Source organism: Notolepis coatsorum, assembly GCF_963971535.1.
Source record: "Notolepis coatsorum genome assembly, chromosome: 10".
In the NCBI taxonomy this organism is placed as follows: domain Eukaryota; kingdom Metazoa; phylum Chordata; class Actinopteri; order Aulopiformes; family Paralepididae; genus Notolepis; species Notolepis coatsorum.
Genome location: NC_140174.1, coordinates 16881374 through 16905848, shown reverse-complemented (window position 1 = coordinate 16905848; position 24475 = coordinate 16881374). Strand labels below are relative to the sequence as shown.

Genomic DNA, 24475 nt, shown 5'->3' with positions numbered 1-24475 from the left:
GATAGGTAGCCAGCTGAAGACTTCTTAGCTTAACATAACAGACCGACAGTAAGTTTGGGGGAACTAATGGGATAACTGGGGATGTTGTTTGGTCCTGACAAGAGTCTCAAAGCAAATCTGAGGTCATGCTCAATGTCCAATCTGTTCCTCTGCTCTGTCTTCAGCTGGACCAGAGCTGAGAAGCCACTTTCACAAAGATAGGTAGTAAAAAAAAATATAGTTGTTTTTCGATTAGTCGACTAATCGAAAAAATAATCGACAGATTAGTCGACTACTAAAATAGTCATTAGTTGCAGCCCTACTGCTGACGTTCCCCGTGTGTCGCTCCGCTCAACGATCTGGAATGATCCGCATTTTTTATATGATTATTATATGTTATGCGTTGCCGGATTCCTGTCATTAATATTGAGAGTGGAAAGACTAACGTCTCTCGGTGTAATTTAATAGGCTGCCGACGCTGAGTAATAACACTTGTGTCTGTCCTCCCCGTCTCCCCCGGCAGCGATGCACACCCCCGCCCCCGCCGAGCTCTTCATCTCCGGGGCGCTCCCCGGCTCCGGCTCCTTCCCCTCCTCCTCGGCCCTCTCGGCCTATCAGCACCCGGCTTCCTTCTCCAGCCGCTCCTTCCCCGCGGGCTCCCTCTCCCTGCAGGACTCGCCCGCGTTCAGCCCCGCCTCCAACGGCCTGCTGTCGCCGCACGACCCCCTCCTGCACATCAAGGCGCCGTCTCAGTCCAGCCTGGGCTTCGACCGGCTCCTGTCCTCGCAGGGCGCCGCCGCGGCCGCCGCCTACCGGGGCGGCCAGGACCCCACGGGCGCCGCCTCCTCCGCCGCCGCCCAGGCGTCCTCGGCCCGCCACCTGCAGTCGCACCAGTTCAACCTGCTGTCGTCGCAGCTCCAGGACCAGTCGTCCCAGCTGTACAACGCCTCCGTGTTCTCCTCGGCCCAGGCGCAGTCCAACCTGGCGCAGGAGCGGGCCGTGCCGCGGCAGGACAGCGTCATCAAGCATTACCAGCGGCCCACGCCGGCCCAGGCGCAGCTGTCCTCCTCCGCCGCCCACTCCCTGCAGCACTACCTCAGCTGCGGGGGCGCGGGGTACCAGCAGATCGCCAGCCACCACCGGCACGCCAGCCTCTCCTGCAGCCCCCTGGGGGAGGAGAGCCCGTCCGCCGCGGACCTCAAGGCCGCCGCTGCCGCCGCCGCCGCCCGCACTGAACAGTACCGGCCAATCATCCAGCCCCCGTACCCCCCCTCCTCCTCCTCCACCTCCTCCTCCGCCGCCGCCGCCGCCGCGGGGGGGAAAGGCACCAAGAGCAGCTCCAGTAGCGGCTACTCCTCTGCCAGCTCCGCGTCCTCCTCCAGGACTCCCCACACGCCCCCTTCCGCTTCCTCTACTTCCTCTACTTCCTCCTCTTCCTCCGCCGCGTCCGGCGCCCACCCATCCAACTCCATCCCCGCCTCCGGCTCCAGCTCGGCCCCCTCCTCCAGGCAGCAGCAGCAGCCTCCCCCTCAGCCCGCTCCCCCTCAGCCCCCTCAGCAGCCCCCCCCAGCCTCCTCCACGTCTGCCCCTCTCTCCAAGTCCTGCCTGTCCGGCTACGGCTCCCCGGTGGCCCCGGTGAAGACCCCCGCCGGTCAGACCCCACCCCAGCAGCAGCAGCAGTCGTACTCCCCCAACCAGCCCCCGGCCTCCCACCTCCCGCAGGCCTACGGTGGCTTCAGCTCCCCCCAGGCCCAGGACCTGAGCTCGGGCACCGGGGGAAAGGGCTACGGCGGCCTGGGCGGCGGGGGGCGGAGCCAGGCGTACTCCACCGCCGACGTCTACGGAGCCGACTCCGCTTACGGATCGCTCCCCTCCTCCCTGGGCGGAGCCGGAAGCCCGTCGCTAGGCTACGGAGGGCCGGGCCACTCCCCCGCCCTTTTAAGGTCTAGTAGCTCGTCGGGCAGCGGCGCGTCCGGCGGAGGAAGCGGCGGCAACAACAATGCGGGAGGAGGCGGCAACTCCGGTTCAGGGGGAGGAGCCGGGAGTAGCATGGCCAATGAGAGGAGCAGTGGAGGCGGGTCTTACCACATCCCGGACTCGAGCCCCTCGGGCGCCTCGGGCAACTCTGGGATCGTCCGTCCGGGGATGCATTCCCCAGCGCCCGCCTGCGCCACCCAGTCTCCAGGGGGCGCCGGCTCCAACAAGTACATCTCCTCGGTCCTCTCCCCCGCCTTCCTGGCCTCCCCGCAGGGCTACCCTGACACCAGGGCCCCCCCGCGCAGCCAGGCCTACCACCCCGCGTCCTCCAAGGCAAAGTCTGACACCTCCATGCTAGGAGTGGGTTCTCAGAGGTCCCAAGAGGAGGTGGACGATGACGACGACTTCCTGATCCAGCACCTGCTGCAGGCCCAGGCGAGTCCCACCCCCCAGGCCGCCCATCACCACCCCCAGTCGCAACCCCAACAAACATCACAGCAGCAACAGTCTCAGCCCCAGTCGGTGACCCCGACCGCGGACGCAGGCAAAGAGCTGTCCTATGACCTGGGCAAGAGCCCGGAAGAGCGGTATCACCTCCAGAGCGTCATTCGTACCCACAGCGCCACCTCCAGCGCCGGAGTCGCCAGTGCGGGGTCTGGAGGGACCATCTCCGGCTTGGACAGCCAGCTGGAGATGTCACTGAAGAAACAGCAGGAGCAACATCAACAGCAACAGCAGCAGCATCAACAACAACAACAACAACAACAACAGCAGCAGAGGAACGACAGATCTGTGGGAAGCGGCAGGAGCAGCGGGGGGCGGAGCAGTGCCGAACTAGCGCACCTCCATCACCACGACGACCTGGACTCGGTGGTCCACTACGGTCGGGGTGACCCGTACTCCCAGCACGTGTCCTCGCACGCCCACCTGCAGAAGGCCCAGGAGCGCTCCGACTTGGCGTATCCGCGGAAGACCCCGGAGCTCCAGCAGCACTCCCAGTCTCAAGCCGCCGCGTCCCTCTTGGACTCCTCCCCCACGGACCAGTCCCGAGGGCCGCCCCACCTGCTGCAGTCGGTGTTGTCCCACACCGCGCGCAACAAGATGGAGTCCCATCAGCAGCAGCAGCAGCACCACAAGATGGACTCCCTTCCGCAGCACCAACAGCACCACAAGATGGAGTCCCATTCACAACAACATCAGCAGCAGCATCACAAAATGGATTCCCACCAACAACAACAACATCAACAACAACAACAACAGCAGCACCACAAAATGGACTCTCATGCACATCAGCAGCACCACAAGATGGACTCCCATCCTCAACATCAACAGCACCACAAAATGGACTCTCACCATCAGCAGCAGCAGCAGCATTCTATTAGCCAACAGCAAGCTGCGATGGAAAGTGCCAGTGGGAGGATGGGCTCCAGCAAGCACCAGGCCCAGCCTCAGTCGCAGGCCTCGCAGCTCCAGCTGCAGCTGCAGTCCCAGGCCCTGGAGGTGGCGGCGGCCCACTACAGCCACGGCCCGCCCCCCCAGCAGCAGGACCCGAGCCAGGCCAAGCAGAGCTCCGTGGCCTCCTCCCTGGACATGCTGGAGCGCTCGCTCTCCCAGACCTCCAGCACCGACGGCGGGGCGGCGGAGGAGAGGCGAGGCGGCGGAGGAGGAGGAGGAGGAGGCGGAGCAGGAAGAGGCGAGCGCCACAGGTCTCACCACCACTCCCAGTCGGAGCTGCACTCCTTCCTCTCCGAGCCCGACATGTCTCACATGCACCACCTCCCCCAGCACCATCAGCAGCAGCACCACCAGCCGGCCCATCCTCACCACCCTCACGCCCAGCAGCAGCACCCCCACCACTCCCAGGCCCAGGCCGACCCTCAGCTCACCCCGCAGCAGCAGCAGGCCCAGATGGACCCGCAGCGCTCGGACCAGCAGCACCCGTTCGACGCCGTCAGCCCCGTCGGGGGGGAGAAGACGGGCCAACAGCAGCAGAGTAACCGCTTCGTCCCGCTGACGTCCATCTGCTTCCCCGACTCCCTGCTGCAGGACGAGGACCGCTCCTTCTTCCCCGGCATGGAGGACATGTTCTGCACGGACGACTACAAGTCGAGCTGCGCGGGCGGCGCGGGGCCGGAGGAGATGAGCGACGGGCCGGGCGGTCCGGAGGGGATAGACTCCCTGAAGGCCGGCGGGAGCGGCGGCGCCGGGGGCAACGGGGCGGGAGCCGGCTACGACATGATGGGTCACCACGGCGGCGGAGACCAGGGGTACGGCCAGTACTGCCAAGGCCTGGGAGAGTCCGCCAACAACAACAACCCCATGACTCTGGACCTGGACTCCCTGAAGTCCCACGAACTCCCCTCCACGGTCAACACCGACCAGCTGGGTTTGATTCAGACGGGGATGGGCTTGGGCCCCGCCGGCGCCGGCAACAACAACAACAACAACGCCGGATCCAAACTGTCCTCCGGGCCGGGGGGAACCGGGACGGGGGGGAGCGGCAGCTCCGGGGGCCTCCAGTCTCCCATCTTCTGCTCCTCGCGTCCCAAGAAGCTCCTCAAGTCCAGCTCCTTCCACCTCCTGAAGGAGCGCCGGGACCCCAACACCCTGCCCAAGAAGAGCTACGCCCAGGAGTACGAGTTCGAGGACGACGAGGACAAGGCCGACCAGCCGGCCGACATCCGCCTCAACAGCCGGCGGCTCCCCGACCTCCTGCCCGACCTGGTGTCAAGCTGCAGGAAGGGGGGCGGAGGAGGCGGGGGCGGATCTCTCAGCCCTCTGATGGGCGACCTGGACTTCTACCACTCCTCCAGCTACTCCTCCCTCGGTCCGCCCCCTCTGCTGCCGCAGGACGGGCCCAAGAAGAGGGGCCGGAAGACCACCAGGCCCAAGAGAGACGGCCCCCCCAGACCCAGAGGTAGGCCTCGCATCTGCCCGCTCCCGGAGCCCTACTCCCCCCGCGGGATGACGGGCAAGACGGGCGGCGCGGTGGTGGCGGGAGGAGGAGGCGGCGGCGCCGGTGGCGCTGGATTGAACGTGGACGGCCGGGGCAGAGGCAGGGGCCGAGGAGGCCGAGGGAGAGGAGGGAGGAGAGAAGACATGTACATGGAGCTGAGCGGGAAGGAGCAGGAGCAGATGAACCAGCAGCAGCAGCAGCAGCAGCAGCATGAACCCATACCGCCTCTGAAGGTCAGTGGCCATGAGGCTGGAACGTTCTGTTTATATTGGCTTATGGGAAACGATTGATATACAGGTGCAGCTCAATAAATTAGAATATCGTGGAAAACTCTATATATTTCGCAGCGCTGTATTGATGCAGTAATTTGTGCAAAAGGAGTCCCAACCAAGTTCTGAGTGAACATACCAGGGTTTCCGTTAGAAAAAATTGTTGCCGGTCTCAGGGTCCGGTAGATTTAAATCTACCGGTCAAATGAGAGAAATTCCGGTCAGAGTTTATTGAACTTAAAAACAATTGATAGGCAGGCTATATAAAGAATGACATCCTCAATGCATGTAGATTTATAATATTTTAACTTAAAACTAGGCTACTTTTGCGTATACAGTCATTATATTCCAAATAAAATAAGTCCAGAGACTCCGTGCTGCTGCCGACTTTAAATCAAATAGGTGTCTGTGGGCAGTCGCCCGACATTAATAAACAGCAGTCTGTTATAATCACATTTTTATGAGCTAACGAATTCCGTTATATTGGACATTTGTATTAATTATATCAAGCGAAGAACTGAGAAATTTGGCAGAGAGAGACGGCAACATTATCGTGTTTTTGCATGATGACTCTCTTCACCTCCCAACGACTTATTTGCGAGAGTATATCGCTGCAGAGCAGCAGATTCAGCTGTTTTCTATCTTGGGACCGCTCAGCAGCGCCCCCCACCCAACAGCTGAATTGCCAATGGCTGAATTGGAGTACTGCACTGTGCCAGCACTTCTGGTGTGCAGCTCCGGCTCTGCAGCTGCACATGCACTCGCAAACCCAGCACTAAGCTCTCGCTGACAACATTATTATACCTGCTTGGTGAAGCAACGATGAAACAAATGTAATGATTGTTTCGTTCATCGCATAGGCTATTTAATTTTAGCCTATTTTAATACAATTCAAATAATCAAATTGTGCTTAGAGGGAATTATTTTCACCGGACATTAAGACCGGAGAGATTAAATATGTCGGACTTCAACAGATTTTGCCGGTCAAATACCGGTAATTACCGGACAACGGAAACCCTGGAACATACATGAACATACTTTTCAGAAGGCCGACATTTCTATATTACATTTAAAAAATATTTATTGGTCTTATCATGTAATATTCAAACTTTCTCAGACACTGAAATTTGGGCTGTAAGCCATAATCATCCAAATTAAAACAAATAAAGGCTTGAAATATTTCACTGTGTGTAATGAATATGAGAGTTTCGCTTTTTGAATTGAATTACTGAAATAAAATAACTTTTCCACGATATTCTAATTTATTGAGCTGCACCTGTATATGCAGTATGGCTGTCCTGAGCAAAAGAAATTCTTAATTGACTGTTGATGAGGACTAGGGTTGCACGATACACGGATATTAGAAAAGTATTGCGATACCCAGCTGTTAAATACGGTTCAATAAAATTGTATTAGTATCGATACTTTTAGATTAATAGCCTGATGCGTATTTTCTATGAGTTGATTGGATACGTTGGTGTTAGTGTCACGATTAGGGCTGCCGCGGTATTGATTTTTTCCTTACCGCACAAATTTGCGAAGCTATTCAAACCGCTGCGGTAACCACAAAAAAAAAAGGTACAACGTGAGGCTCACTCGAGGTAGACTGTGGACGGGTCTGTTGAGGAGCTGAGGCGCACGCCTCTCTCCCCTTCCCGTCGACCAAGAGTGAATACCTGTAGTCCCCAGGGCTCTGCCCCGACCGGTGTCCGGATCCCCCCCGAAAGGATGGGTGGGCCGGGGCGAGACCGGACAAGCCCGACTTAACGAGAACCATAAAACCTGAGCGCGGGGTGGCTAACGTCGGGACCTGGCTGGTGCTGGGCTAACTAACGTGGCTATCGTTCTGAGAGCTAACATCGGGACCTGGCTGGTGCTGGGCTAACTAACGTGGCTATCGTTCTGAGAGCTAACGTCGGGACCTGGCTGGTGCTGGGCTAACTAACGTGGCTATCGTTCTGAGAGCTAACGTCGGGATCTGGCTGATGCTGGCTAACTAACGTGGCTATCGTTCTGAGAGCTAACGTCGGGACCTGGCTGATGCTGGCTAACTAACGTGGCTAACGTTCTGAGAGCTAACGTCGGGACCTGGCTGATGCTGGCTAACTAACGTGGCTAACGTTCTGAGAGCTAACGTCGGGACCTGGCTGATGCTGGCTAACTAACGTGGCTAACGTTCTGAGAGCTAACGTCGGGACCTGGCTGATGCTGGCTAACTAACGTGGCTAACGTTCTGAGAGCTAACGTCGGGACCTGGCTGATGCTGGCTAACTAACGTGGCTAACGTTCTGAGAGCTAACGTCGGGACCTGGCTGATGCTGGCTAACTAACGTGGCTAACGTTCTGAGAGCTAACGTCGGGACCTGGCTGATGCTGGCTAACTAACGTGGCTAACGTTCTGAGAGCTAACGTCGGGACCTGGCTGATGCTGGCTAACTAACGTGGCTAACGTTCTGAGAGCTAACGTCGGGACCTGGCTGATGCTGGCTAACTAACGTGGCTAACGTTCTGAGAGCTAACGTCGGGACCTGGCTGATGCTGGCTAACTAACGTGGCTAACGTTCTGAGAGCTAACGTCGGGACCTGGCTGATGCTGGCTAACTAACGTGGCTAACGTTCTGAGAGCTAACGTTGGAACCTGGCTGATGCTGGCTACTAACGTGGCTATCGTTCCGTGATTTGTTTACTTGGTAACACGGGCTGCTAAGGAATTTAGGTTTGAGGTTGAAGAAAGTGCACTTTTAGGTTTAGGTTTTTAAATAAAATAAAAAAACAGCAGTGATGCTGTATTCAGCTTAACTCTGCGGTGGGCGTGATGTAACAGCGATACCGCGGTAATGCGGTAACCGCGGCAGCTCTAGTCACGATAGCAACATTTTTACTTCGATACCGATACCAGCCTAAGTATCACGATACCGGTTCTAAAACGACACCATGGCAAAAACCTAAAATATCAGGAAAAGTTATGGAATGTAGTAGGGGTGTAACGGTACACAAGCCACGGTTCGGTACGTACCTCGGTATTGGGGTCACGGTTCGGTACGAGTTTGTTACAACAGGAAAACAATATTTATAATTATTATTATATATTTATAATAATAATAATCATTATTATTATTATTATTATTATTATTATTATTATTATTATTATTATTATTATTATTATTATTATTATTATTATTATTAAATAGAATAATATTCTATAGGCTTGCCGTCAGTGATACTGGTGTCATTCTGTGTTCAGGCATCCACTGAGTAAATTAATTGCCTACTGCCCCCTTAACAACTTATGCAACAAGTTTCAGTTTCACTTGTAGAGAGTATTTAACTTAACGTGAAGCTGAGACTGAAGAAGACTAGAGAACAGATGACATGTTACTAGGGGTGAACGGTACGCATTCGAACCGTACACCGTTCGGTACGATCTCCACGGTTCGGGGCATGTGTCTATTGTTCGGTTATAACGTTAGCCGCAAGCTAACCGTGCAAACGCTCACAGCGAAGTTCCATTCTCACAGTTCCATTAGTGGGGAAGGGGGGGTATATTGACGAGGCTTGACAACAGAGGTTCAAAGATAACTTCACATTTATTGGCTGTTGGTTTATATTATATCATAGGGCTGGGCAATATGTCCAAAAATGATATCAGGATAATGATATGATAATGTTATATCACTCGATATCGATATGGTTATAAGTATTAAAAAAAAATATATATATTTAATATTATTATTATTATATATTTTTTTAAACAACAGATTTTTAAACGGATTACTTTGCAGCAATTCTTTGTCGTTGCCGCCATCTTTAGTGTTACAGCCCCTCACACTCCAGTTCTCAGGCTGCAGCTGGTTTGAAAGCGAAAGTAAACAAGCTTCTCTGCTGGCTGTGGCTCCAGGGGAGTTGAACAGTTCTGGCTCTGCTAGTTCATTTTCTATCTTTTGGCGCTTTTTTGGTGCACCGTGACTTGCGACTGGAGACTAGCTCTGCTAGCACACATAGCCTACTGTGTACAGACGGTTTCAAACTGTATTTTAAATTAGAAAGCAAACAAAATAAATGGACAAGAGAAAAATAAATCTCAATTTGGTCAGTATTGTCATTTGGACAAGCAAAGCCATTACTTAACCCTTTTCCCGCCAATAACGTCGTACGACGGGTTTCAAGTTCATGCGAATTCTGCCAATAACGGCGTACGACGTGATTCTGATCATAATTTCATATTTTCGCCATGGTATTCATATTCCACTCACGGAGCCTTGTCAGATGCTGATGGACTCAGCACAACTCTGCAACGCTTCAATAATGCCACCTGGTGGCTGATCTGCGAGTTGCCAAACCGGAAATGCCCGTTGCAGCTCGGTCCGTCCCCTAATTCCGTCCGGCCACTCGTTTTAGCGTCCCGGGACTCAATACACACACCGTGGATATGGATCTTTGCCATAACTCAATAATCGACATGATTTGGGCGTGTATTAGTAATATACAAACCGGAAATGGATCGCCTAGATCCCCACCACATAACTGGGATCTGTTTGCTCCACTCTCATCGCCCAACAGTACGAGGAGACTGACGTGAGTTTCACCGTTTTTGTTTATCATTTTCGATGCAAACTGCTCTGATCAATATATCACTAAATAAAACTACACTACCCAGCTCACACCAGCCGCCAACAACAGAAGTCTTTTGCATGTTTTTCGTGATTATATCTCACGGGTCGAACAAACCTGAACGCTATTGCCATAAAATACAACGTATATTGTTTCTTTACCTTTCTGTGAATGTCTAGGAAAAGAAAACGGGTTGCAATCTGATGAAAAATGGCGGAGCTATGGACATTAGGGCTGACCTTCAAAGCTTTTTTTGGCAATCGAAGCTTCGGGGCCGAGCTTCGATTTTAATTCGAAGCTTTGAATTTTTTTTTATATATATATATATATATATATATATATATATATATATATATATAGTTTCAAGTTTCTTTAATAGTTGTCATACAGAAGTACAGAATACTTTCATACAAAATGCTTCTTACTGTTACGCTCCAGAGACTGTGCTAGACAAGATAGTATCAAATAACATAGTATAGCATGTAATTTAGAAGAAGAAAATGAGGTCACAGTGTTCGGTATAGACATATGTACAATGTTCTGAGTTACCATATAATATACAATACTATGCAGTGTACTAATGTACAGTACTATATAGTGCAAAGCAGAAATGGGATGAGGTACAATTTAGGTACAATTTACAGTAAGGTGTACGAGTTGTAGTGCAATCCTTCATCAATAAATATAAAGTGTGGGGAGTGGGTGCTACAGTGTGTTTGTTTAAAGTGGGTGTGTGCTATAAAGTGTGTGGAGTGGGTGCTACAGTGTGTTTGTTTAAAGTGAGTGTGTGCGTGTGGATGTGTGTGCTATGTGCGTTTGGTGGTTGTTGTTGTGTAGTGTTCATTGTTCGTTTAGCAGCCTGATGGCCTGGGGATAGAAGCTTCTTCTGAGTCTTTCTGTGCTCGCCTTGAGACTCCGGTATCGCTTGCCTGACCGCAGCAGTTCAAAGAGGCAGTTGTTCGGGTGACTGGAGTCTTTAATGATTCTCTTAGCCTTGCCCTTGCAACGCTTGTTGTAAATGTTCTGGAGGGTGGGGAGCCCCCCTCCAATTGTGCGTTCGGCTGAACGTGTCACTCTTTGTAGTCTGCTTCGGTCTTGTGCAGTGCTATTCCCAAACCAGGAGGTGATGTTGCCGGTCAAGATGCTCTCTATTGTACATGAGTAGAAGTTCTTAAGGATCTTCTGACTGACTTGGAACTTCCTTAGGCGCCTGCGGAAGTAGAGGCGTTGTCGTGCCTTCTTCACAACACTGTCAATGTGTGTGGTCCATGTCAAGTCCTCGGATATGTAGGCTCCGAGGTACTTAAAGCTGTTGACTCTCTCAACCGGTGCCCCGTCGATGCTGAGGGGGCTGTAGTCCTTGACCCCCGACCTCCTGAAGTCCACAATCATCTCCTTTTTTTTGCTGACGTTCAGGGAGAGGCTGCTTTCCTGGCACCATCCCGCCAGGACCTTGACCTCTTCCAGGTAGGCCCTCTCGTCGTTGGCAGAGATCAGGCCCACCACCACTGTGTCGTCAGCAAATTTGATGATTGTATTGCTACTCCGCTGAGCCACACAGTCGTGTGTGTACAGGGAGTAGAGGAGGGGACTCAGAACACAGCCCTGGGGGGCCCCTATGTTGAGGGTGATGGATGAGGAGGTGCAGTTGCCTGCTCTCACCACCTGGGGTCTGCCAGTCAGGAAGTCCAAGACCCACTGGCAGAGGTCATAGTTCAAGCCCAGGTCCCTGAGCTTGGCTATGAGTATGGAGGGGACTATGGTATTGAATGCCGAGCTGTAGTCGATGAATAGCATTCTCACATAGTTCCCCTGCCTCTTGTCCAGGTGTGATGCTGCTGTGTGCAGCACATGGGCTATGGCGTCCTCCGTGGACCTGTTGGGGCGGTATGCAAATTGCATATATATATATATATATTTTTTTTTTTTATCTTATGTTGTGGGACTTGTACAGCACTTTGGTAAACTTTGTTGTTTTTAAATGTGCTGTATAAATAAAGTGGATTGGATTAATGAATTAAGTAGCCCCTTTCGTGACTGTGACGCAGCCAACAAGGTTTCACTCGGCTGTGTGATTTAATTCAAGGTGGATCGCTGTTGTCGTTTGAACAACTTCAGATTTCATGGGAACTACCAATCCCCCAAATCAAGAATGTTTAAGATGAATGAAGTAAGATTTTGATTATTTGAAATATGGCCTGTGTAGACTAAACTATGCACAGAATTATGTCAGTCTACAAGGTCCGGATTCTACATGGTCCGGCAATGTAGACCTTGTAGACTCCACTACAGACCAATAATCCGTGAATGTTCATGCATTTTTAAGAAGGGCTACTTCCACAAAAAAACTAAGAACTCACCAAAACATCTCAGTAGCACCTTATCTAAATGTTATATTTCATATATGGAGATTCATATTTATTTATGTATTGCATGCATTTCTACATTTTATTTCCTATTTTGTTTATTCATCCCAGTATCTTTCTTTCTTATGTGTGGAATTCTACAAGGCATGTAGGTGTATATGTGTTTGAGGATGATATCCTTCAAACAGGCAATAGTGATGATATAATTTGGGCAGTGCTGAGCTGGGTTACTTTCCTCCAGTGTATTTGTCCCCCGGCCCCACCGCGCGCGCGCACGCACACACACACACACACACACACACACACACACACACACACACACACACACACACACACACACACACACACACACACACACACACACACACACACACACACACACACACACACACACACACACACACACACACACACACACAAATTAGATTTTTTTTTTTTTTTTTTTTTTTTTACTTCGATTTTTTTTAGTGTTCGAAGCTTGTGCCATCGAACGAATCTTCAAAGTATTTAAGACAGCCCTAATGGACATTATACAAAAGTAACTTACAGTAGATTTCATTCACGGCCTTTGCTGCCCTGTAGGGATGTCCCCGACTAAGGATTTGGATAGTCGACTATGATTGGCCAAAATTTGCCATTAGTCGACAATTTAAATTTTTTTTTGTAATATATATATATATTTTTTATCATTCCATTTGGGCTGTGGGGGTGCTTAATGTCTGAAGGAGTCGACTGAAGGCTTCTTGTCCTCTGCAAAAGCATGCAATTGGTCCACTGATGGATACATCTTGATATTTGTCTAGTCTAGTGTGTTCATTAGATGGGTGAAATCTAGGGCTGGGCGATATGACGATATTATATAAATATCGGGTACAGTTCATTAACGATACACTTTTTAAACGTATCGTGGATATCGTGATGTTTTGCCCTCGCGTTCTGGTTAGAGGATTGTGTCGCGTCAATCTGATCCACACGTTCAAACCTGCACAACCCCGCCCCCACGCTACTGCATCAAAGTTATTGTAAATATACATCAACACATTTAGAGACATACAAATATACAGTAACAGTAGTTTCATAAAAATGCTAAAATGCTATTGATTGATTGATTGATTGAAAACTTTATTAACAGATTGCAGAATGGGTACAGTACAGCTCAATACACACAATTGTTAAGGGGATGCAGACCAGAGAAATACTTTCGTCTTGTTTACATCAGGGTCCCCCATTTTCAATTCATAATGAATTGTAAGTAAGGGTGCAACTTGCACCGTGCAATCCATTCTTTGTTGATCTAGCCCCCAGTATTTCTGACACTGGGAATACATTCCCTGAGATTCATAGATCAGATACCAAGAACATGCAAATGGACCATATTAAAAAAAAGTCTGTAAATGTGTATTCTACATTCTCGTGGAATGAATGAGATAAAAAAAAAATTATAAAAAAAAAATTGTAATTACTTTTGAGTTAATTTTCATAACGCGATAATTTGCTGTGTAATTAATTAATCTAATTAACGCGATAAACTGACAGCCCTAGTGATATCATATTTAGGCCATATCGCCCAGCCCTGAAATTCTCTTTCTGTGCCTGTTTTCTTATGCAGTTAGCCTCTGGTATGCGTGCCATTAGCGTTAGCCACGCTTCTAGGCCTCTTTTCTTTTGGAAAGAATGATTAAAAAAAAGTTTTATAAAAAAAAAAAAAAAAAATTATTCGACTAAGAGGTTGGCAGTCGACTACGGCTCCTTTCGACCGATTAGTCGACTAATCGACTAATAGGGGTCAGCCCTACTGCCCTGTAATGGATGCCTGGTGGTACTAAATCCAGATTGAACTCTGCCCTTGGAAAGAGATTTGGCCCGATGTATGAATTGGCCATAATAAGGTAATTTATCGGCCTGATATATATTCTATATTCACATTTCAAATAGCATGTGTCCGGATGGCACTGTATCTACAAAACCCCCTGTAAATAATCTGCCCTTTATTCATTTGTTTAGATTTTTTGTACACTTGATCTCAAGAAAAGGTGCTGAATGAGCTCAGTGGAAATCTTTCACGTCTGGTCAATGTTTGCATACTAATAAAAATGTATATTCTCCTTTGGTTCATTACCATTTACTCAAGCCTAGTAACAGACACAATATTTCTGACACTGGGAATACATTCCCTGAGGTCCATAGATGTCCCTAGATACCAATAACATGCAAATGGGCTTGGAGCAATCTTCCATTTACTTTTAGGAAAACTTTCTGAAAATATGGCTAGGTCTTAAGAGGTTAATATAGAGCTCACAGAAGCCTTAAAGAAGTGTCATCTAAAAAAGGTCATATATCTACGTACAGTTTTTGGTATTTATTCCACTTTTATACTTTTTTGTTCACAAAAACGCATGTGATGGAGGTTGACTTGCTTTTATTTTGAAAAGTCTTGACCTGACTCCCCTGACTTGAGAACGATGCAGCCGTTGACTCGTCCAAACGGTCCCCCTTGTCGTAATGTTGGCACTACCGTCTGTGGCATGGGAGGATATGATGCCCTTTCAATGCCAAGCAGCAGATAGATCATTAATGAGCACCATCTAAAATAATTGTCACAAGATGCAACTAAACTGTAGCACTTTGGAGGCCTGTAAAGCCTAGTGCTTATTTAGTGCCAAAGCACAATAGTGAATCTTTGAAATGTGCTGATCATTTTCCATGAATTACTAGTAACTCATTCAGCAAAAAAAATTAAAAAGCATTATAAACCACTAATACACTAAAAGCCAGAGTTAACTAGCACCCTCAAGACACTTAACCCCTAACTGCTCCCGATGAGCAGGTCGGCACCTTGCATGGCTGCCTCCATCGTCTGTGTGTGAATGGGTGAATGTGAGGAACAAATTGTAAAGCGCTTTGGATAAAAGCTGTTATATAAATGCACCATTTACCCCAATGACCCAACTATTGGACATTTCATCTCAGATCAAGCTGCCGATCGGCACCATGTCGTCCGCCTCCGACGCCCTCCTGAGAACGGACTCCCTGTCAGGCACCGACCCCGCCCTGTCGGACGGCTCGGTGGGGTCCGCCCCCTCCCTGGGCCTGAGCCCCGGACCGCCCTGCAGCGCGGAGAGCAGCCGGAGCCAGAGGCCCAAGATGATGAGCGAGGGAGCGGACGGAGAGAGCATGGAGGCCAGGGTGAGGGTGGAGGCCAGGGTGAGGGTGGAGGCCAGGGTGGAGGTGAGGGTGGAGGCCAGGTGAGGGTGTAGATCAGGGTGGAGGCCAGGGTAAGGGTGGAGGCCAGGGTGGAGGTGAGGGTGGAGGCCAGGGTGGAGGTGAGGGTGGAGGCCAGGGTGAGGGTGGAGGCCAGGGTGGAGGTGAGGGTGGAGGCCAGGGTGGAGGTGAGGGTGGAGGGTGTTATGGAGAACAGAAAGGCTACTGTATAGAAAACAGGTTTCATGTTTTGTTTTATTTGGTACATGTACATTAGAGAGATTGTGCTTCATACAGTAAAGAAAAGTAAAAAGAATAAAGACCAAACACTACAAAATATACAATATACAAACTAAAGTACACAATTTAAACAATGCAAAAATATGGTAGAGATGTAATTCAAATCCTTTTGTAACAAATATATAAAATATGGCGTAGTGTTAAAGTGTCTAAAGTGAATGTTAACACTTTCAGCGCCAGGGGTCGCTATGGGCGTATGGCCGTTGTGTGCCAGCGCTCTGTTCAATGGGGATCTATTCCGGTGTTTGCAGTGCTAAAACTATATTAAATATTATAGCTATGGATCTAATAACATTGTTGATAGTCAGTGAGTTTCTTCCGGTCAACATGCAAAAAACAGATAATTTTCTCATCCATACATTTCCGTTTTATACCGTGGTGAATATGAGTATAGTTTTAGAGTGATTATGTGTCCCGGGAAACGACGCAAAACAGCGTTTTACTGCACGCTTTACCTCAAATGAACCTCTGTCCTATTCTCCTCCATCTCTCCCTCTGTCGTCTCGTCCCCAGGGTGAGGATAAGGACTCCGAATCCAAGGCGGGTTTCATGGCGTCCTTCCTGGACTTCCTGAAGACGGGCAAGAGGCCCCCCGGCCTCGACATGCCCCCGGGAATGGAGCTGGGCAACGGCGAGACCTCCCCCTTCAAGCTGGGAGGCTTCCGCCCGATGTCCCCTGCGCGGCTCCCTCCCCCGCCTCCCCACTTCGGGGACGGCGGTGAGGGGAACCTGGGGAACCTCGGCGGCTGCCACAGCCCCAAGCGGCTGGAGGACGAGCTGAAGAGGAACCTGGAGACGCTGCCGTCCTTCTCGTCCGACGAGGAGGAGGAGGCGGGGAAGAACCAGGACCTCCAGAAGAGCATCTCCTCGGCCATCTCGGCCCTCTACGACACGCCCCAACTGGCCTCGTCGCTGCAGCCCTCCTCTCCCCCCTCTCCCCCGTCTCCCCCCTCTCCCCAGCAGCACCAGCAGCAGCACCAGCAGCAGCACCAGGCGCCGCTCAGCCCCCCCGCCCTGCAGCCGCCCACCCTCAGCCCCCAGCCCGCCCTGCACACCCCGCACACCCAGCCCCCCGGGTCCAACGAGCCGGCCGTGCTCCAGCGGGAGGACGGCGAGATGGAGGAGGAGGAGGAGGAGGAGCGCAGGATGGAGGAAGAGCGTGACGAGGGGAGCGACCAGATGGAGGAGAGGGAGCCTGACCTGGAAGCTGCTCCTCAGTTGGAAGGTAAGACTGATTCTCCCTTTTCCAGCTTTTCCTTCGCTTCGCCTGGTTTGGTCAAATTTTTCTGCTGCAAATTGATTATCTTTCTGGCTCGTCGTCGTGGTGACGGTTTCTGGCTCGTTCCCTCTGTCCAAAGTTCACATTAAGGAAATTAAATTTATTTATTTTTTACACGATGCTCCTTTCTGTTCCAGCCTCCCCCCCCGAGCTTCCCCCTGCTCCCATGTCCCCCCCCCCACCTCTCTCCGCGCCTCCCTCCCCCGCTCCCTCCTCCCCCTCCACGCCCTCCCACTCCCCCTTGCCTCCCCTCCCCCCGACCCCCCCGCCGCCGGAGGAGATGTCCCAGCCTCCGAGCCCCGGCCCGCCGTCGGCCCCCTCCTCCCCGCCCCCCGACGCCGCCCCCCCTCGCTCCTCCTCCACGCCTCCTTCGCCCTCCTCCCCTACCGTCTCGGAGGAGTCCCCCGGGCCCTCCCCGGAGGAGCCCGCCTCCCCTGACGAGCCCCCGGCCCCCAAGAAGAGCAGCTCCCTCCACCTGGCGCAGAAGCAGGAGGACGCGGCCATCGTGGGGGAGAGCGAGGAGGAGGAGGAGGAGAGCGGTGGGGAGGGCATCTTCCGCGAGAGGGACGAGTTTGTGGTGCGAGTGGAGGACATCCAGGCTCTCAAGGTACTGCGTGTGCGTGTGTGTGTGTGTTCATGGGTTTGTGTGTGTGTGTTCACTGGTTTCTGTGTGTGTGTTCATGGGTTTGTGTGTGTGTGTTAATGGATTTGTGTGTTCATGGTTTGTGTGTGTGTTCATGGGTTTGTGTCTGTGTGTGTGTGTGTGTGTTCATGGGTTTGTGTGTGGGTTCATGGGTTTGTGAGTGTGTTCATGGGTTTGTGAGTGTGTTCATGGGTTTGTGTGTGTTCATTGGTTTGTGTGTGTGTGTTCATGTGTTTGTTTTAGGGATGCCCCGATCGATCGGCCAGCGATCGGTATCGGCCGATATTCAATATAAATATGAGTGGTAATGCTTTCTAGTTGCCGATTGCGAAATTTTTTCGATGATGTGAAAAACATGAGCCAATTCTCAGCGGAGTTGATGTCATTGTCGCATGTTAACTAACCTAAAACATGTCGGCGGTGTGGAACTATTACAAAGTGTCTGAGACAGATGCAACAAATGCCATCTGCAATGTATGCCAGGATAAAATACCTCGTGGGGGAAGCAATGTAAAAAGTTTCAACACAACACTTGAAGTCCCATCACCCAGAGGAGCATGGAGAGTTCGTTAAGCTTACCGTGGAGAGTACGAAGAAAAAGTCAGAGAGAAAGAACCAAACCGGCCGCTAACGCAAACCACTTTAGAGAGCACCCGTGCGTATAACCGTGATAGTCAGAAGGCTAAGGCTAAGGCGATCACAAGAAAAGTTGACCAGCCATCATTAAGTGTAGTCGAGACGAGTACTCTCAGCCCCGCTACACTCTCCCAGCCAACCGCTGAAAGAGACAATGAGCATGCCGTGAAGACCCGCCCTACTCTGCCTTTGATTCGCAGACTGTGGGTAGGGGAATGTGATTGGACCAAAGCAGAGTAGACAGACACACAGACAGTGGAGCAGTCGGACATGCACAGACGCTGCTTGTAGTGGATATAGCAGAGAATTTCGACTCGCTGCGTGTTGGCGCTGTCTCGCACATAATACAGATAATACATATGAAAAGTATAATTTGCTCAGAGTAGTGTTGTCACGATACTGGAATTTCTAACTTCGATACGATACCTTGAAAAGTATTGATATTCAATACCATTTTCGATACCACGGGGACAAATTTTAAATCTTAAAATGTAATTAATATTTTTTTCTTAACATTTTGAGTGCCAGCAGGGGGTGCACGATTTAGCGCTTGAGTGCCAACGCTCTATTCAATGAGAGGGCGAGCACATTTACGAACGCATAAACTATATCTTAAATTATGGCTATGTGTCTAATACGCCCGTCGCTCAGGGTTTCCGTTAGAAAAAATTGTTGCCGGTCTCCGTGACCTGCAAGATTTCAATCTACCGGACAAATGAGATTAATTCCGGTCATAGTTTATTGAGCTTTAAAACAATTGATATAGGCTATATAAAGAATGTCATCCTCAAGGCATGTAGATTTATAATATTATTACTTAAAACGAGGCTACTTTTGCGTATAGTCATTAATATATTCCAAATAAAATAAGTCCCTCGATACTCCGTGCTGCTGCTGACTTGAAATAAAATAGACCGCGTATGTGGGCAGTCGGTCCGACACTAAACAGCAGTCTGTTATATATTTTTATGAGCTAACGAATTCCGTTATATTGGACATTTGTATTAATTATATCAAGCGAAGAACTGAGAAATTTTGCAGAGAGAGGCGGCAACATTATCGTGGGTTTGCGTTATGTATATCTCCACCTCCCAACGACTTGGTGCTGGTCATAATGTCCGGTGAAAACAACTCCCTCCAAGCACAACTTGACCACCCGAACCGTACCAAAACAGGCCAAAATTAAATAGCCCATGCGACGAACGATTCATTACATTCGTTTCATCGTTGCTCCACCAAGCAGCCGGTCTAACAATGAAAGCTGTTATCAGCGCGAGCCGGCCGCAGTTAGTTTGCAAGAAGCATCCAGCTGCAGACCCGCAGAGCAGCTTTCCAGGTCTGGGGACCGCACTGTGCCAGCAAAGCTGGTGGGTTCTGTGGGTCTGCAGCTGCATGCCTTCCGCAAATCCAGCAGCAAGCTCTCGCTGAGCGAAGCAACGACAACAAACTCAATGATTGTTTCGTTCATCGCATAGGCCACCCAACTCCAGCCCATCCAAATACAATTCAAATAATCAAACTGTGCCCAGAGGGAACTATTTTCACCGGACACTATGACCGGAGAGATTAAATATGTCGGACTTCAACAGATTTTGCCAGTCAAATACCGGTAATTACCGGCTAACGGAAACGCAGCCGTCGCTTATCAATGACTTGCTTGCAGTCAACATTGTTGAAACGGATTGTTTTTTAATAGGTACATTTTCGTTTTATACCATTTTGAAAAACGTTCGTTTTTGGAAATTTCCAGAAAAAAGGTGATTCTGCAGGAATCGCCCTTTACTGGAATACACAAAAAACGTTGTCATTTTTCGGCCTATTTATGAATCGTTTTCAAATAAACGCTAGATTATCGATAGTATATGTGTACTTATGCACGCTAGAGAAGCGGGCTGAAAAATCGATTATCTTATTTCTAGGGATGTCCGATATTATCGGCCTACCGATATTGGCATTAAAATGTGATATCGGAAAATATCGGTATCGGTCTTCAAAATTATTATTTCTTTTTATTTATTTTTTTACATTTCTATAACCTTTATTTACCCAGGCAAGCAAGTAAGAACAAATTCTGATTTTATTTATTGTCAAAAGTATGCATAATGTTGTGTTAATTCCACAACAAGAGATATGTAATGTTAATTACCTGAAATTATTCAGTTTTTGGGGGGGGGGGGGGGGGGAACCCTGCATATATCGGTATCGGTTGATATTGGTATCGGAAATTAAGAGTTGGACAATATCCGTATATCGGTATCGGTAAAAAAGCCAATATTGAGCATCCCTACTTATTTCCTGATCAGCACACACACACACACACACACACACATGGGACACGTTGATATATCTGTGAAAAAAGCTCTGATTATCCCAATACTGCTAAAATAGATTCCTTACCTCAGATCAGATGTTCTCCAAAAAGATTATTCCAATTCCTGATCGCCATTCCAAATATCGATCGCGTTTATTGATCCAACGCTGGGTGCTTGAAACACATATTCCACGCTGTTCTGAGGGTCGGGATGACTGCAATCGGCTCGGGTTACATGCCTGACAAGTAAAATGTGGATTCCGGATTTTCTTTTCCCCATGCGTTTTCATTCAGTCCAATCCAAAGGGTGCATTACCATCCGGGAGACGATAGGGGGCAGTATTTTCCCTGTTCTAGCTCAGAGAGTCCCAGTGGTAACGTGAGGCTAGATTGATGAAAAATGAATGGAAATCGATAATAAAAAAAATAACGATTAATAACGAGATTTCTCGTCGTTGGCACTCAACGCATGTCATGAACTAACGAGATTAGTGTTAATAAACAAAATTTGTTGGTACTCTCTGGTACTATAAGAGAAGAGAAATATAACACTTTTTTTATTTATCCACTTTTTCTCCTTCTTTTTCTGTCTTTCTCCCATCTCAATTGAGTCGTGCCAATTCCCCCCTCCCCTGTCTTGATCGTTGCTCGCATGTGCCCCACCCACTGGTCGGTCGTAGGGAGGATTGAAGAATCTATCCCCTCCGATACATGCAGAGTCAGCCAGCCACTTCTTTTCAGCTGCCAGCGCGGACTCTCATTGGCGAGGTGTAGGGATGGGTACCTTTCACATTTGAACCGATACCGGTACCGGTACCTGTGAATCGATACCGGTACCCAACGGTACCTTTTTTCGGTACTTTAGTCTCAAGAAATTTATTTTATTTTTTTCTCAGTCGTAAAAAAAATAAAAAATCCAAACTTCAAATAACTACAATTTCGACAGTTTTCGGCTTGTCATTGCTCCGACTGCTTTGTTGTTGAATCAAGTCAAATCCTAGGTAAGCATATATTGTGCGTGTGAACGTTGACATGAAAAAATAAAAGTAAATTAAAAAAAATAAAAATCTCTCTCTCTCGGTATCTCACTTGATTCGATACTCGGTAGTACCGACGTGTTTCGGTTCGGTACCTCAAAAGTACCGAATTCGGTACCCATCCCTAGCGAGGTGTAACGTGTGGGAGGCTCACACTACCCTCGACATCTCCTGTCCTTGCTGTGCAGGCGCCCTGACCGACCTGTAGGAGTCGCTGTTTACAACGACCAGATTACCACTTATCGACTCCCCTCCCGCTGACTCTGCCAATTGAGTCAGTAGGACGGACAGCCCAAGCCGGAGGCAACGCTGACAGCCGGATTCGATACCGGTGTCTCACGCGTTGGTTAACGAGTGCTTAGACCGCAGCACCACCCAGCCGCACCGAAATATAACACTTTTAAAACCCTTTGTTTCTCTTTAGATCAGACATTTAAAAATAACTAAATTATCTAATCTAATTTTAGAAATTAAGTAAAGTTAATAGTACTGTGTGTGTGTTAAGCATAACAGCATCTAAGTTAATTAACTTCTGACCATAGGGAGGTGTAGTGGTTACGTTTTTCGTGTTCCACCCTCTGTCCAACGCAATGTATTTCCCCATTGCCCATTTCTAAATCGTTTCGTTTAAAACAAATAAAGCATTAACATTTGCATGGTGTACCTTTCTGTGCTTATTCATCCACAATCTATAGCTCAACATGAAAATATTCGCAATTAATCATAAAAAAAATCGCCAAATTGAATTTCAACCAAAAATGCTTAAACAATAATAGAAGGGAACTCATTTTGTGCAAACATTTAAAGCTTTTCAATATTCATGAGGCAGAATTGTTACAATAGCCGATAATCCATTTTCCCAATGATAAATCCCTATACGAGTGGAACAACCAGTGACGTCAGACTACACCTCCCTATTATAGTCAAAGTATTTTCCTAAGAACTGAAACTCATAAGATCACATAAGGCTAGCATCATTGGCGTTCAGTTACATCTATATTGGCCAACGTTAGCCAGCCATCTAGCCAGCCACTGCACGAACTGCTAGCCAGCCGGCTACCTTCAATTCACAATACAACAGCCAGCTACTGCACTACGAACTGCCAGCCAGCTAGCTGGCTACCCTTAACCCACAATACAACAGCTATCCAGCCAGCTACTAGCTAACGATAGCTAACGTTAGCCAACAGAAGAACGATAGCTAGCTAGCCAACAGCTGCAAAAACGAATGCCAATGATGTTATCAGCCGTTGACATTATGAGCTATCAGTAGCTAGCCAGCTAGATAACGTTTGACAACGCCTCATGTATTAAACTAAAGTGAATAGTTTACTGGGCCATTTTGTTTAACGTTTCAGTGATGTTGAAAGAGGAGCTGTCAATACAAGTTGCGGAGGATCTGCACTCTTGTTATCTTCGGAGCGAATGAGAGGATCTGTTGTTGTCAAGACGGGTCTGTGAGGGGGAGGGGCAATGCGAGCACTGCAGCAGCGTGTGTGAGCTAGGGCTGTCCCCGAAGCCTGTTTTTGGGATTCGAACTTCGTCAGGGTTTTTGGAACGGATGTTCGAACCTTCGTTTTTAATAATAATAAAAGAAAAAATCTAATTAAAAAAAAAAAATATATATATATATATATATATATATATATATATATATATATATATATATATATATATATATATATAGGGTGCTCCAGTAGCACACCATGTACCGCGCTGCGTCGCAGAATACCGTGCTGCGTCACGGACCTGGTTGACTCCGAGTTCGATTCCCGGACTCGCCGTCATTTGCCGAATGTCTTCCCCTGCTCTCTCTCCCGTTTCACCCTACATCTGTCGGTCATGCTTGACCAGAAAAGCGATAAACGCTAAAAAATGAAGTTTAAAAAAGAATATATATATATATATATATATATATATATAATAAATATCCTCAAACTAAATCCTCAATTTGAATAAAGTCATTAATCTGATTAAATTAGTATTTTTTTTGGATTAAATCAACTTTCTTTAATGAATATAACTCATCAGTTTTAATACTATAATATTAGTGTAGCCCAGGGGTGCCCAACCTTTTTTGAACCAAGATCTACTTTTTAATTTACCACCTAGCCGAGAGCTACCAGCCAAAATTGTATATTGTAAGCCGTCATTTGAGGCTTTATAAAAGCAGCATAATGAACACAAATCTGTCAGTGCCGAGTCCGACCTCATCTTAAATAACAAACAGCATTGCTTGTTGTAGTTAACAAGGAGAGGCAGAGTTGATTTTGCAACAAATTTTTTTTTTTTTTTTTTTTTTTTATAATCTAATTTTATTAATCGAGATCTACTTGAAATCAGCCCGCGATCTACCTGTCAATCGCGATCGACTGGTTGGGCACCACTGGTGTAGCCTAATCTTTATCTGCAACTGTGAAGAAAAAGCCCATTGGTTTAAACAGAATGAATACACGTAAAAAATATATATATATATTTATTTTTTATTAACACATTCCAGGCCAACCCCGAGATATCTCGGGTTAACTTGCCATGCGCTGGTCGCCAAGACCCGAGATATCTTGGGTTTTAATCGATATTTCTTTTATTAGCTATATCCATTCATTTTTCATCTATCCAGTCTGACGTTATCATTGGGAATGGGTCTGAGCTAGCAAAAGGGCAAATAGCGCCGCCTACGCCTCCCGGCTGGTATTGCACATCATTCAAATCCCTCCCCCTTGGGCTGTACACTGATCTAAGAAGTCCGGTCCAGGTTTTCCTTCTCGGGCATGCAGTATCGTTATAACAGATGGACTGGGGACACTCGGAGCAGCGTGGATTATGTGTTAGACATATAACGTTGGATCAATAAACGCAATCAATATTTGGAATGGCGATCAGGAATTGGATTCATCTTTTTTTGCACTA

General features: G+C 48.6%; 1 protein-coding gene across 1 annotated transcript in view; it reads left to right on the top strand.

Annotated features, from left to right (window-relative positions):
* LOC311235218 (proline-rich protein 12-like) overlaps window positions 1–24475 on the top strand; it is a gene marked incomplete at its 3' end in the record, with an annotated part of 62806 nt that overhangs the window by 6345 nt on the left and 31986 nt on the right. Inside the window, exons 4-7 of the mRNA XM_084322620.1 lie at window positions 503–5145; window positions 15129–15344; window positions 16173–16884; window positions 17076–17545. Of these exons, the coding sequence (XP_084178746.1) occupies window positions 503–5145; window positions 15129–15344; window positions 16173–16884; window positions 17076–17545 (6041 nt within the window). The remainder of the gene's footprint in view (window positions 1–502; window positions 5146–15128; window positions 15345–16172; window positions 16885–17075; window positions 17546–24475) is intronic.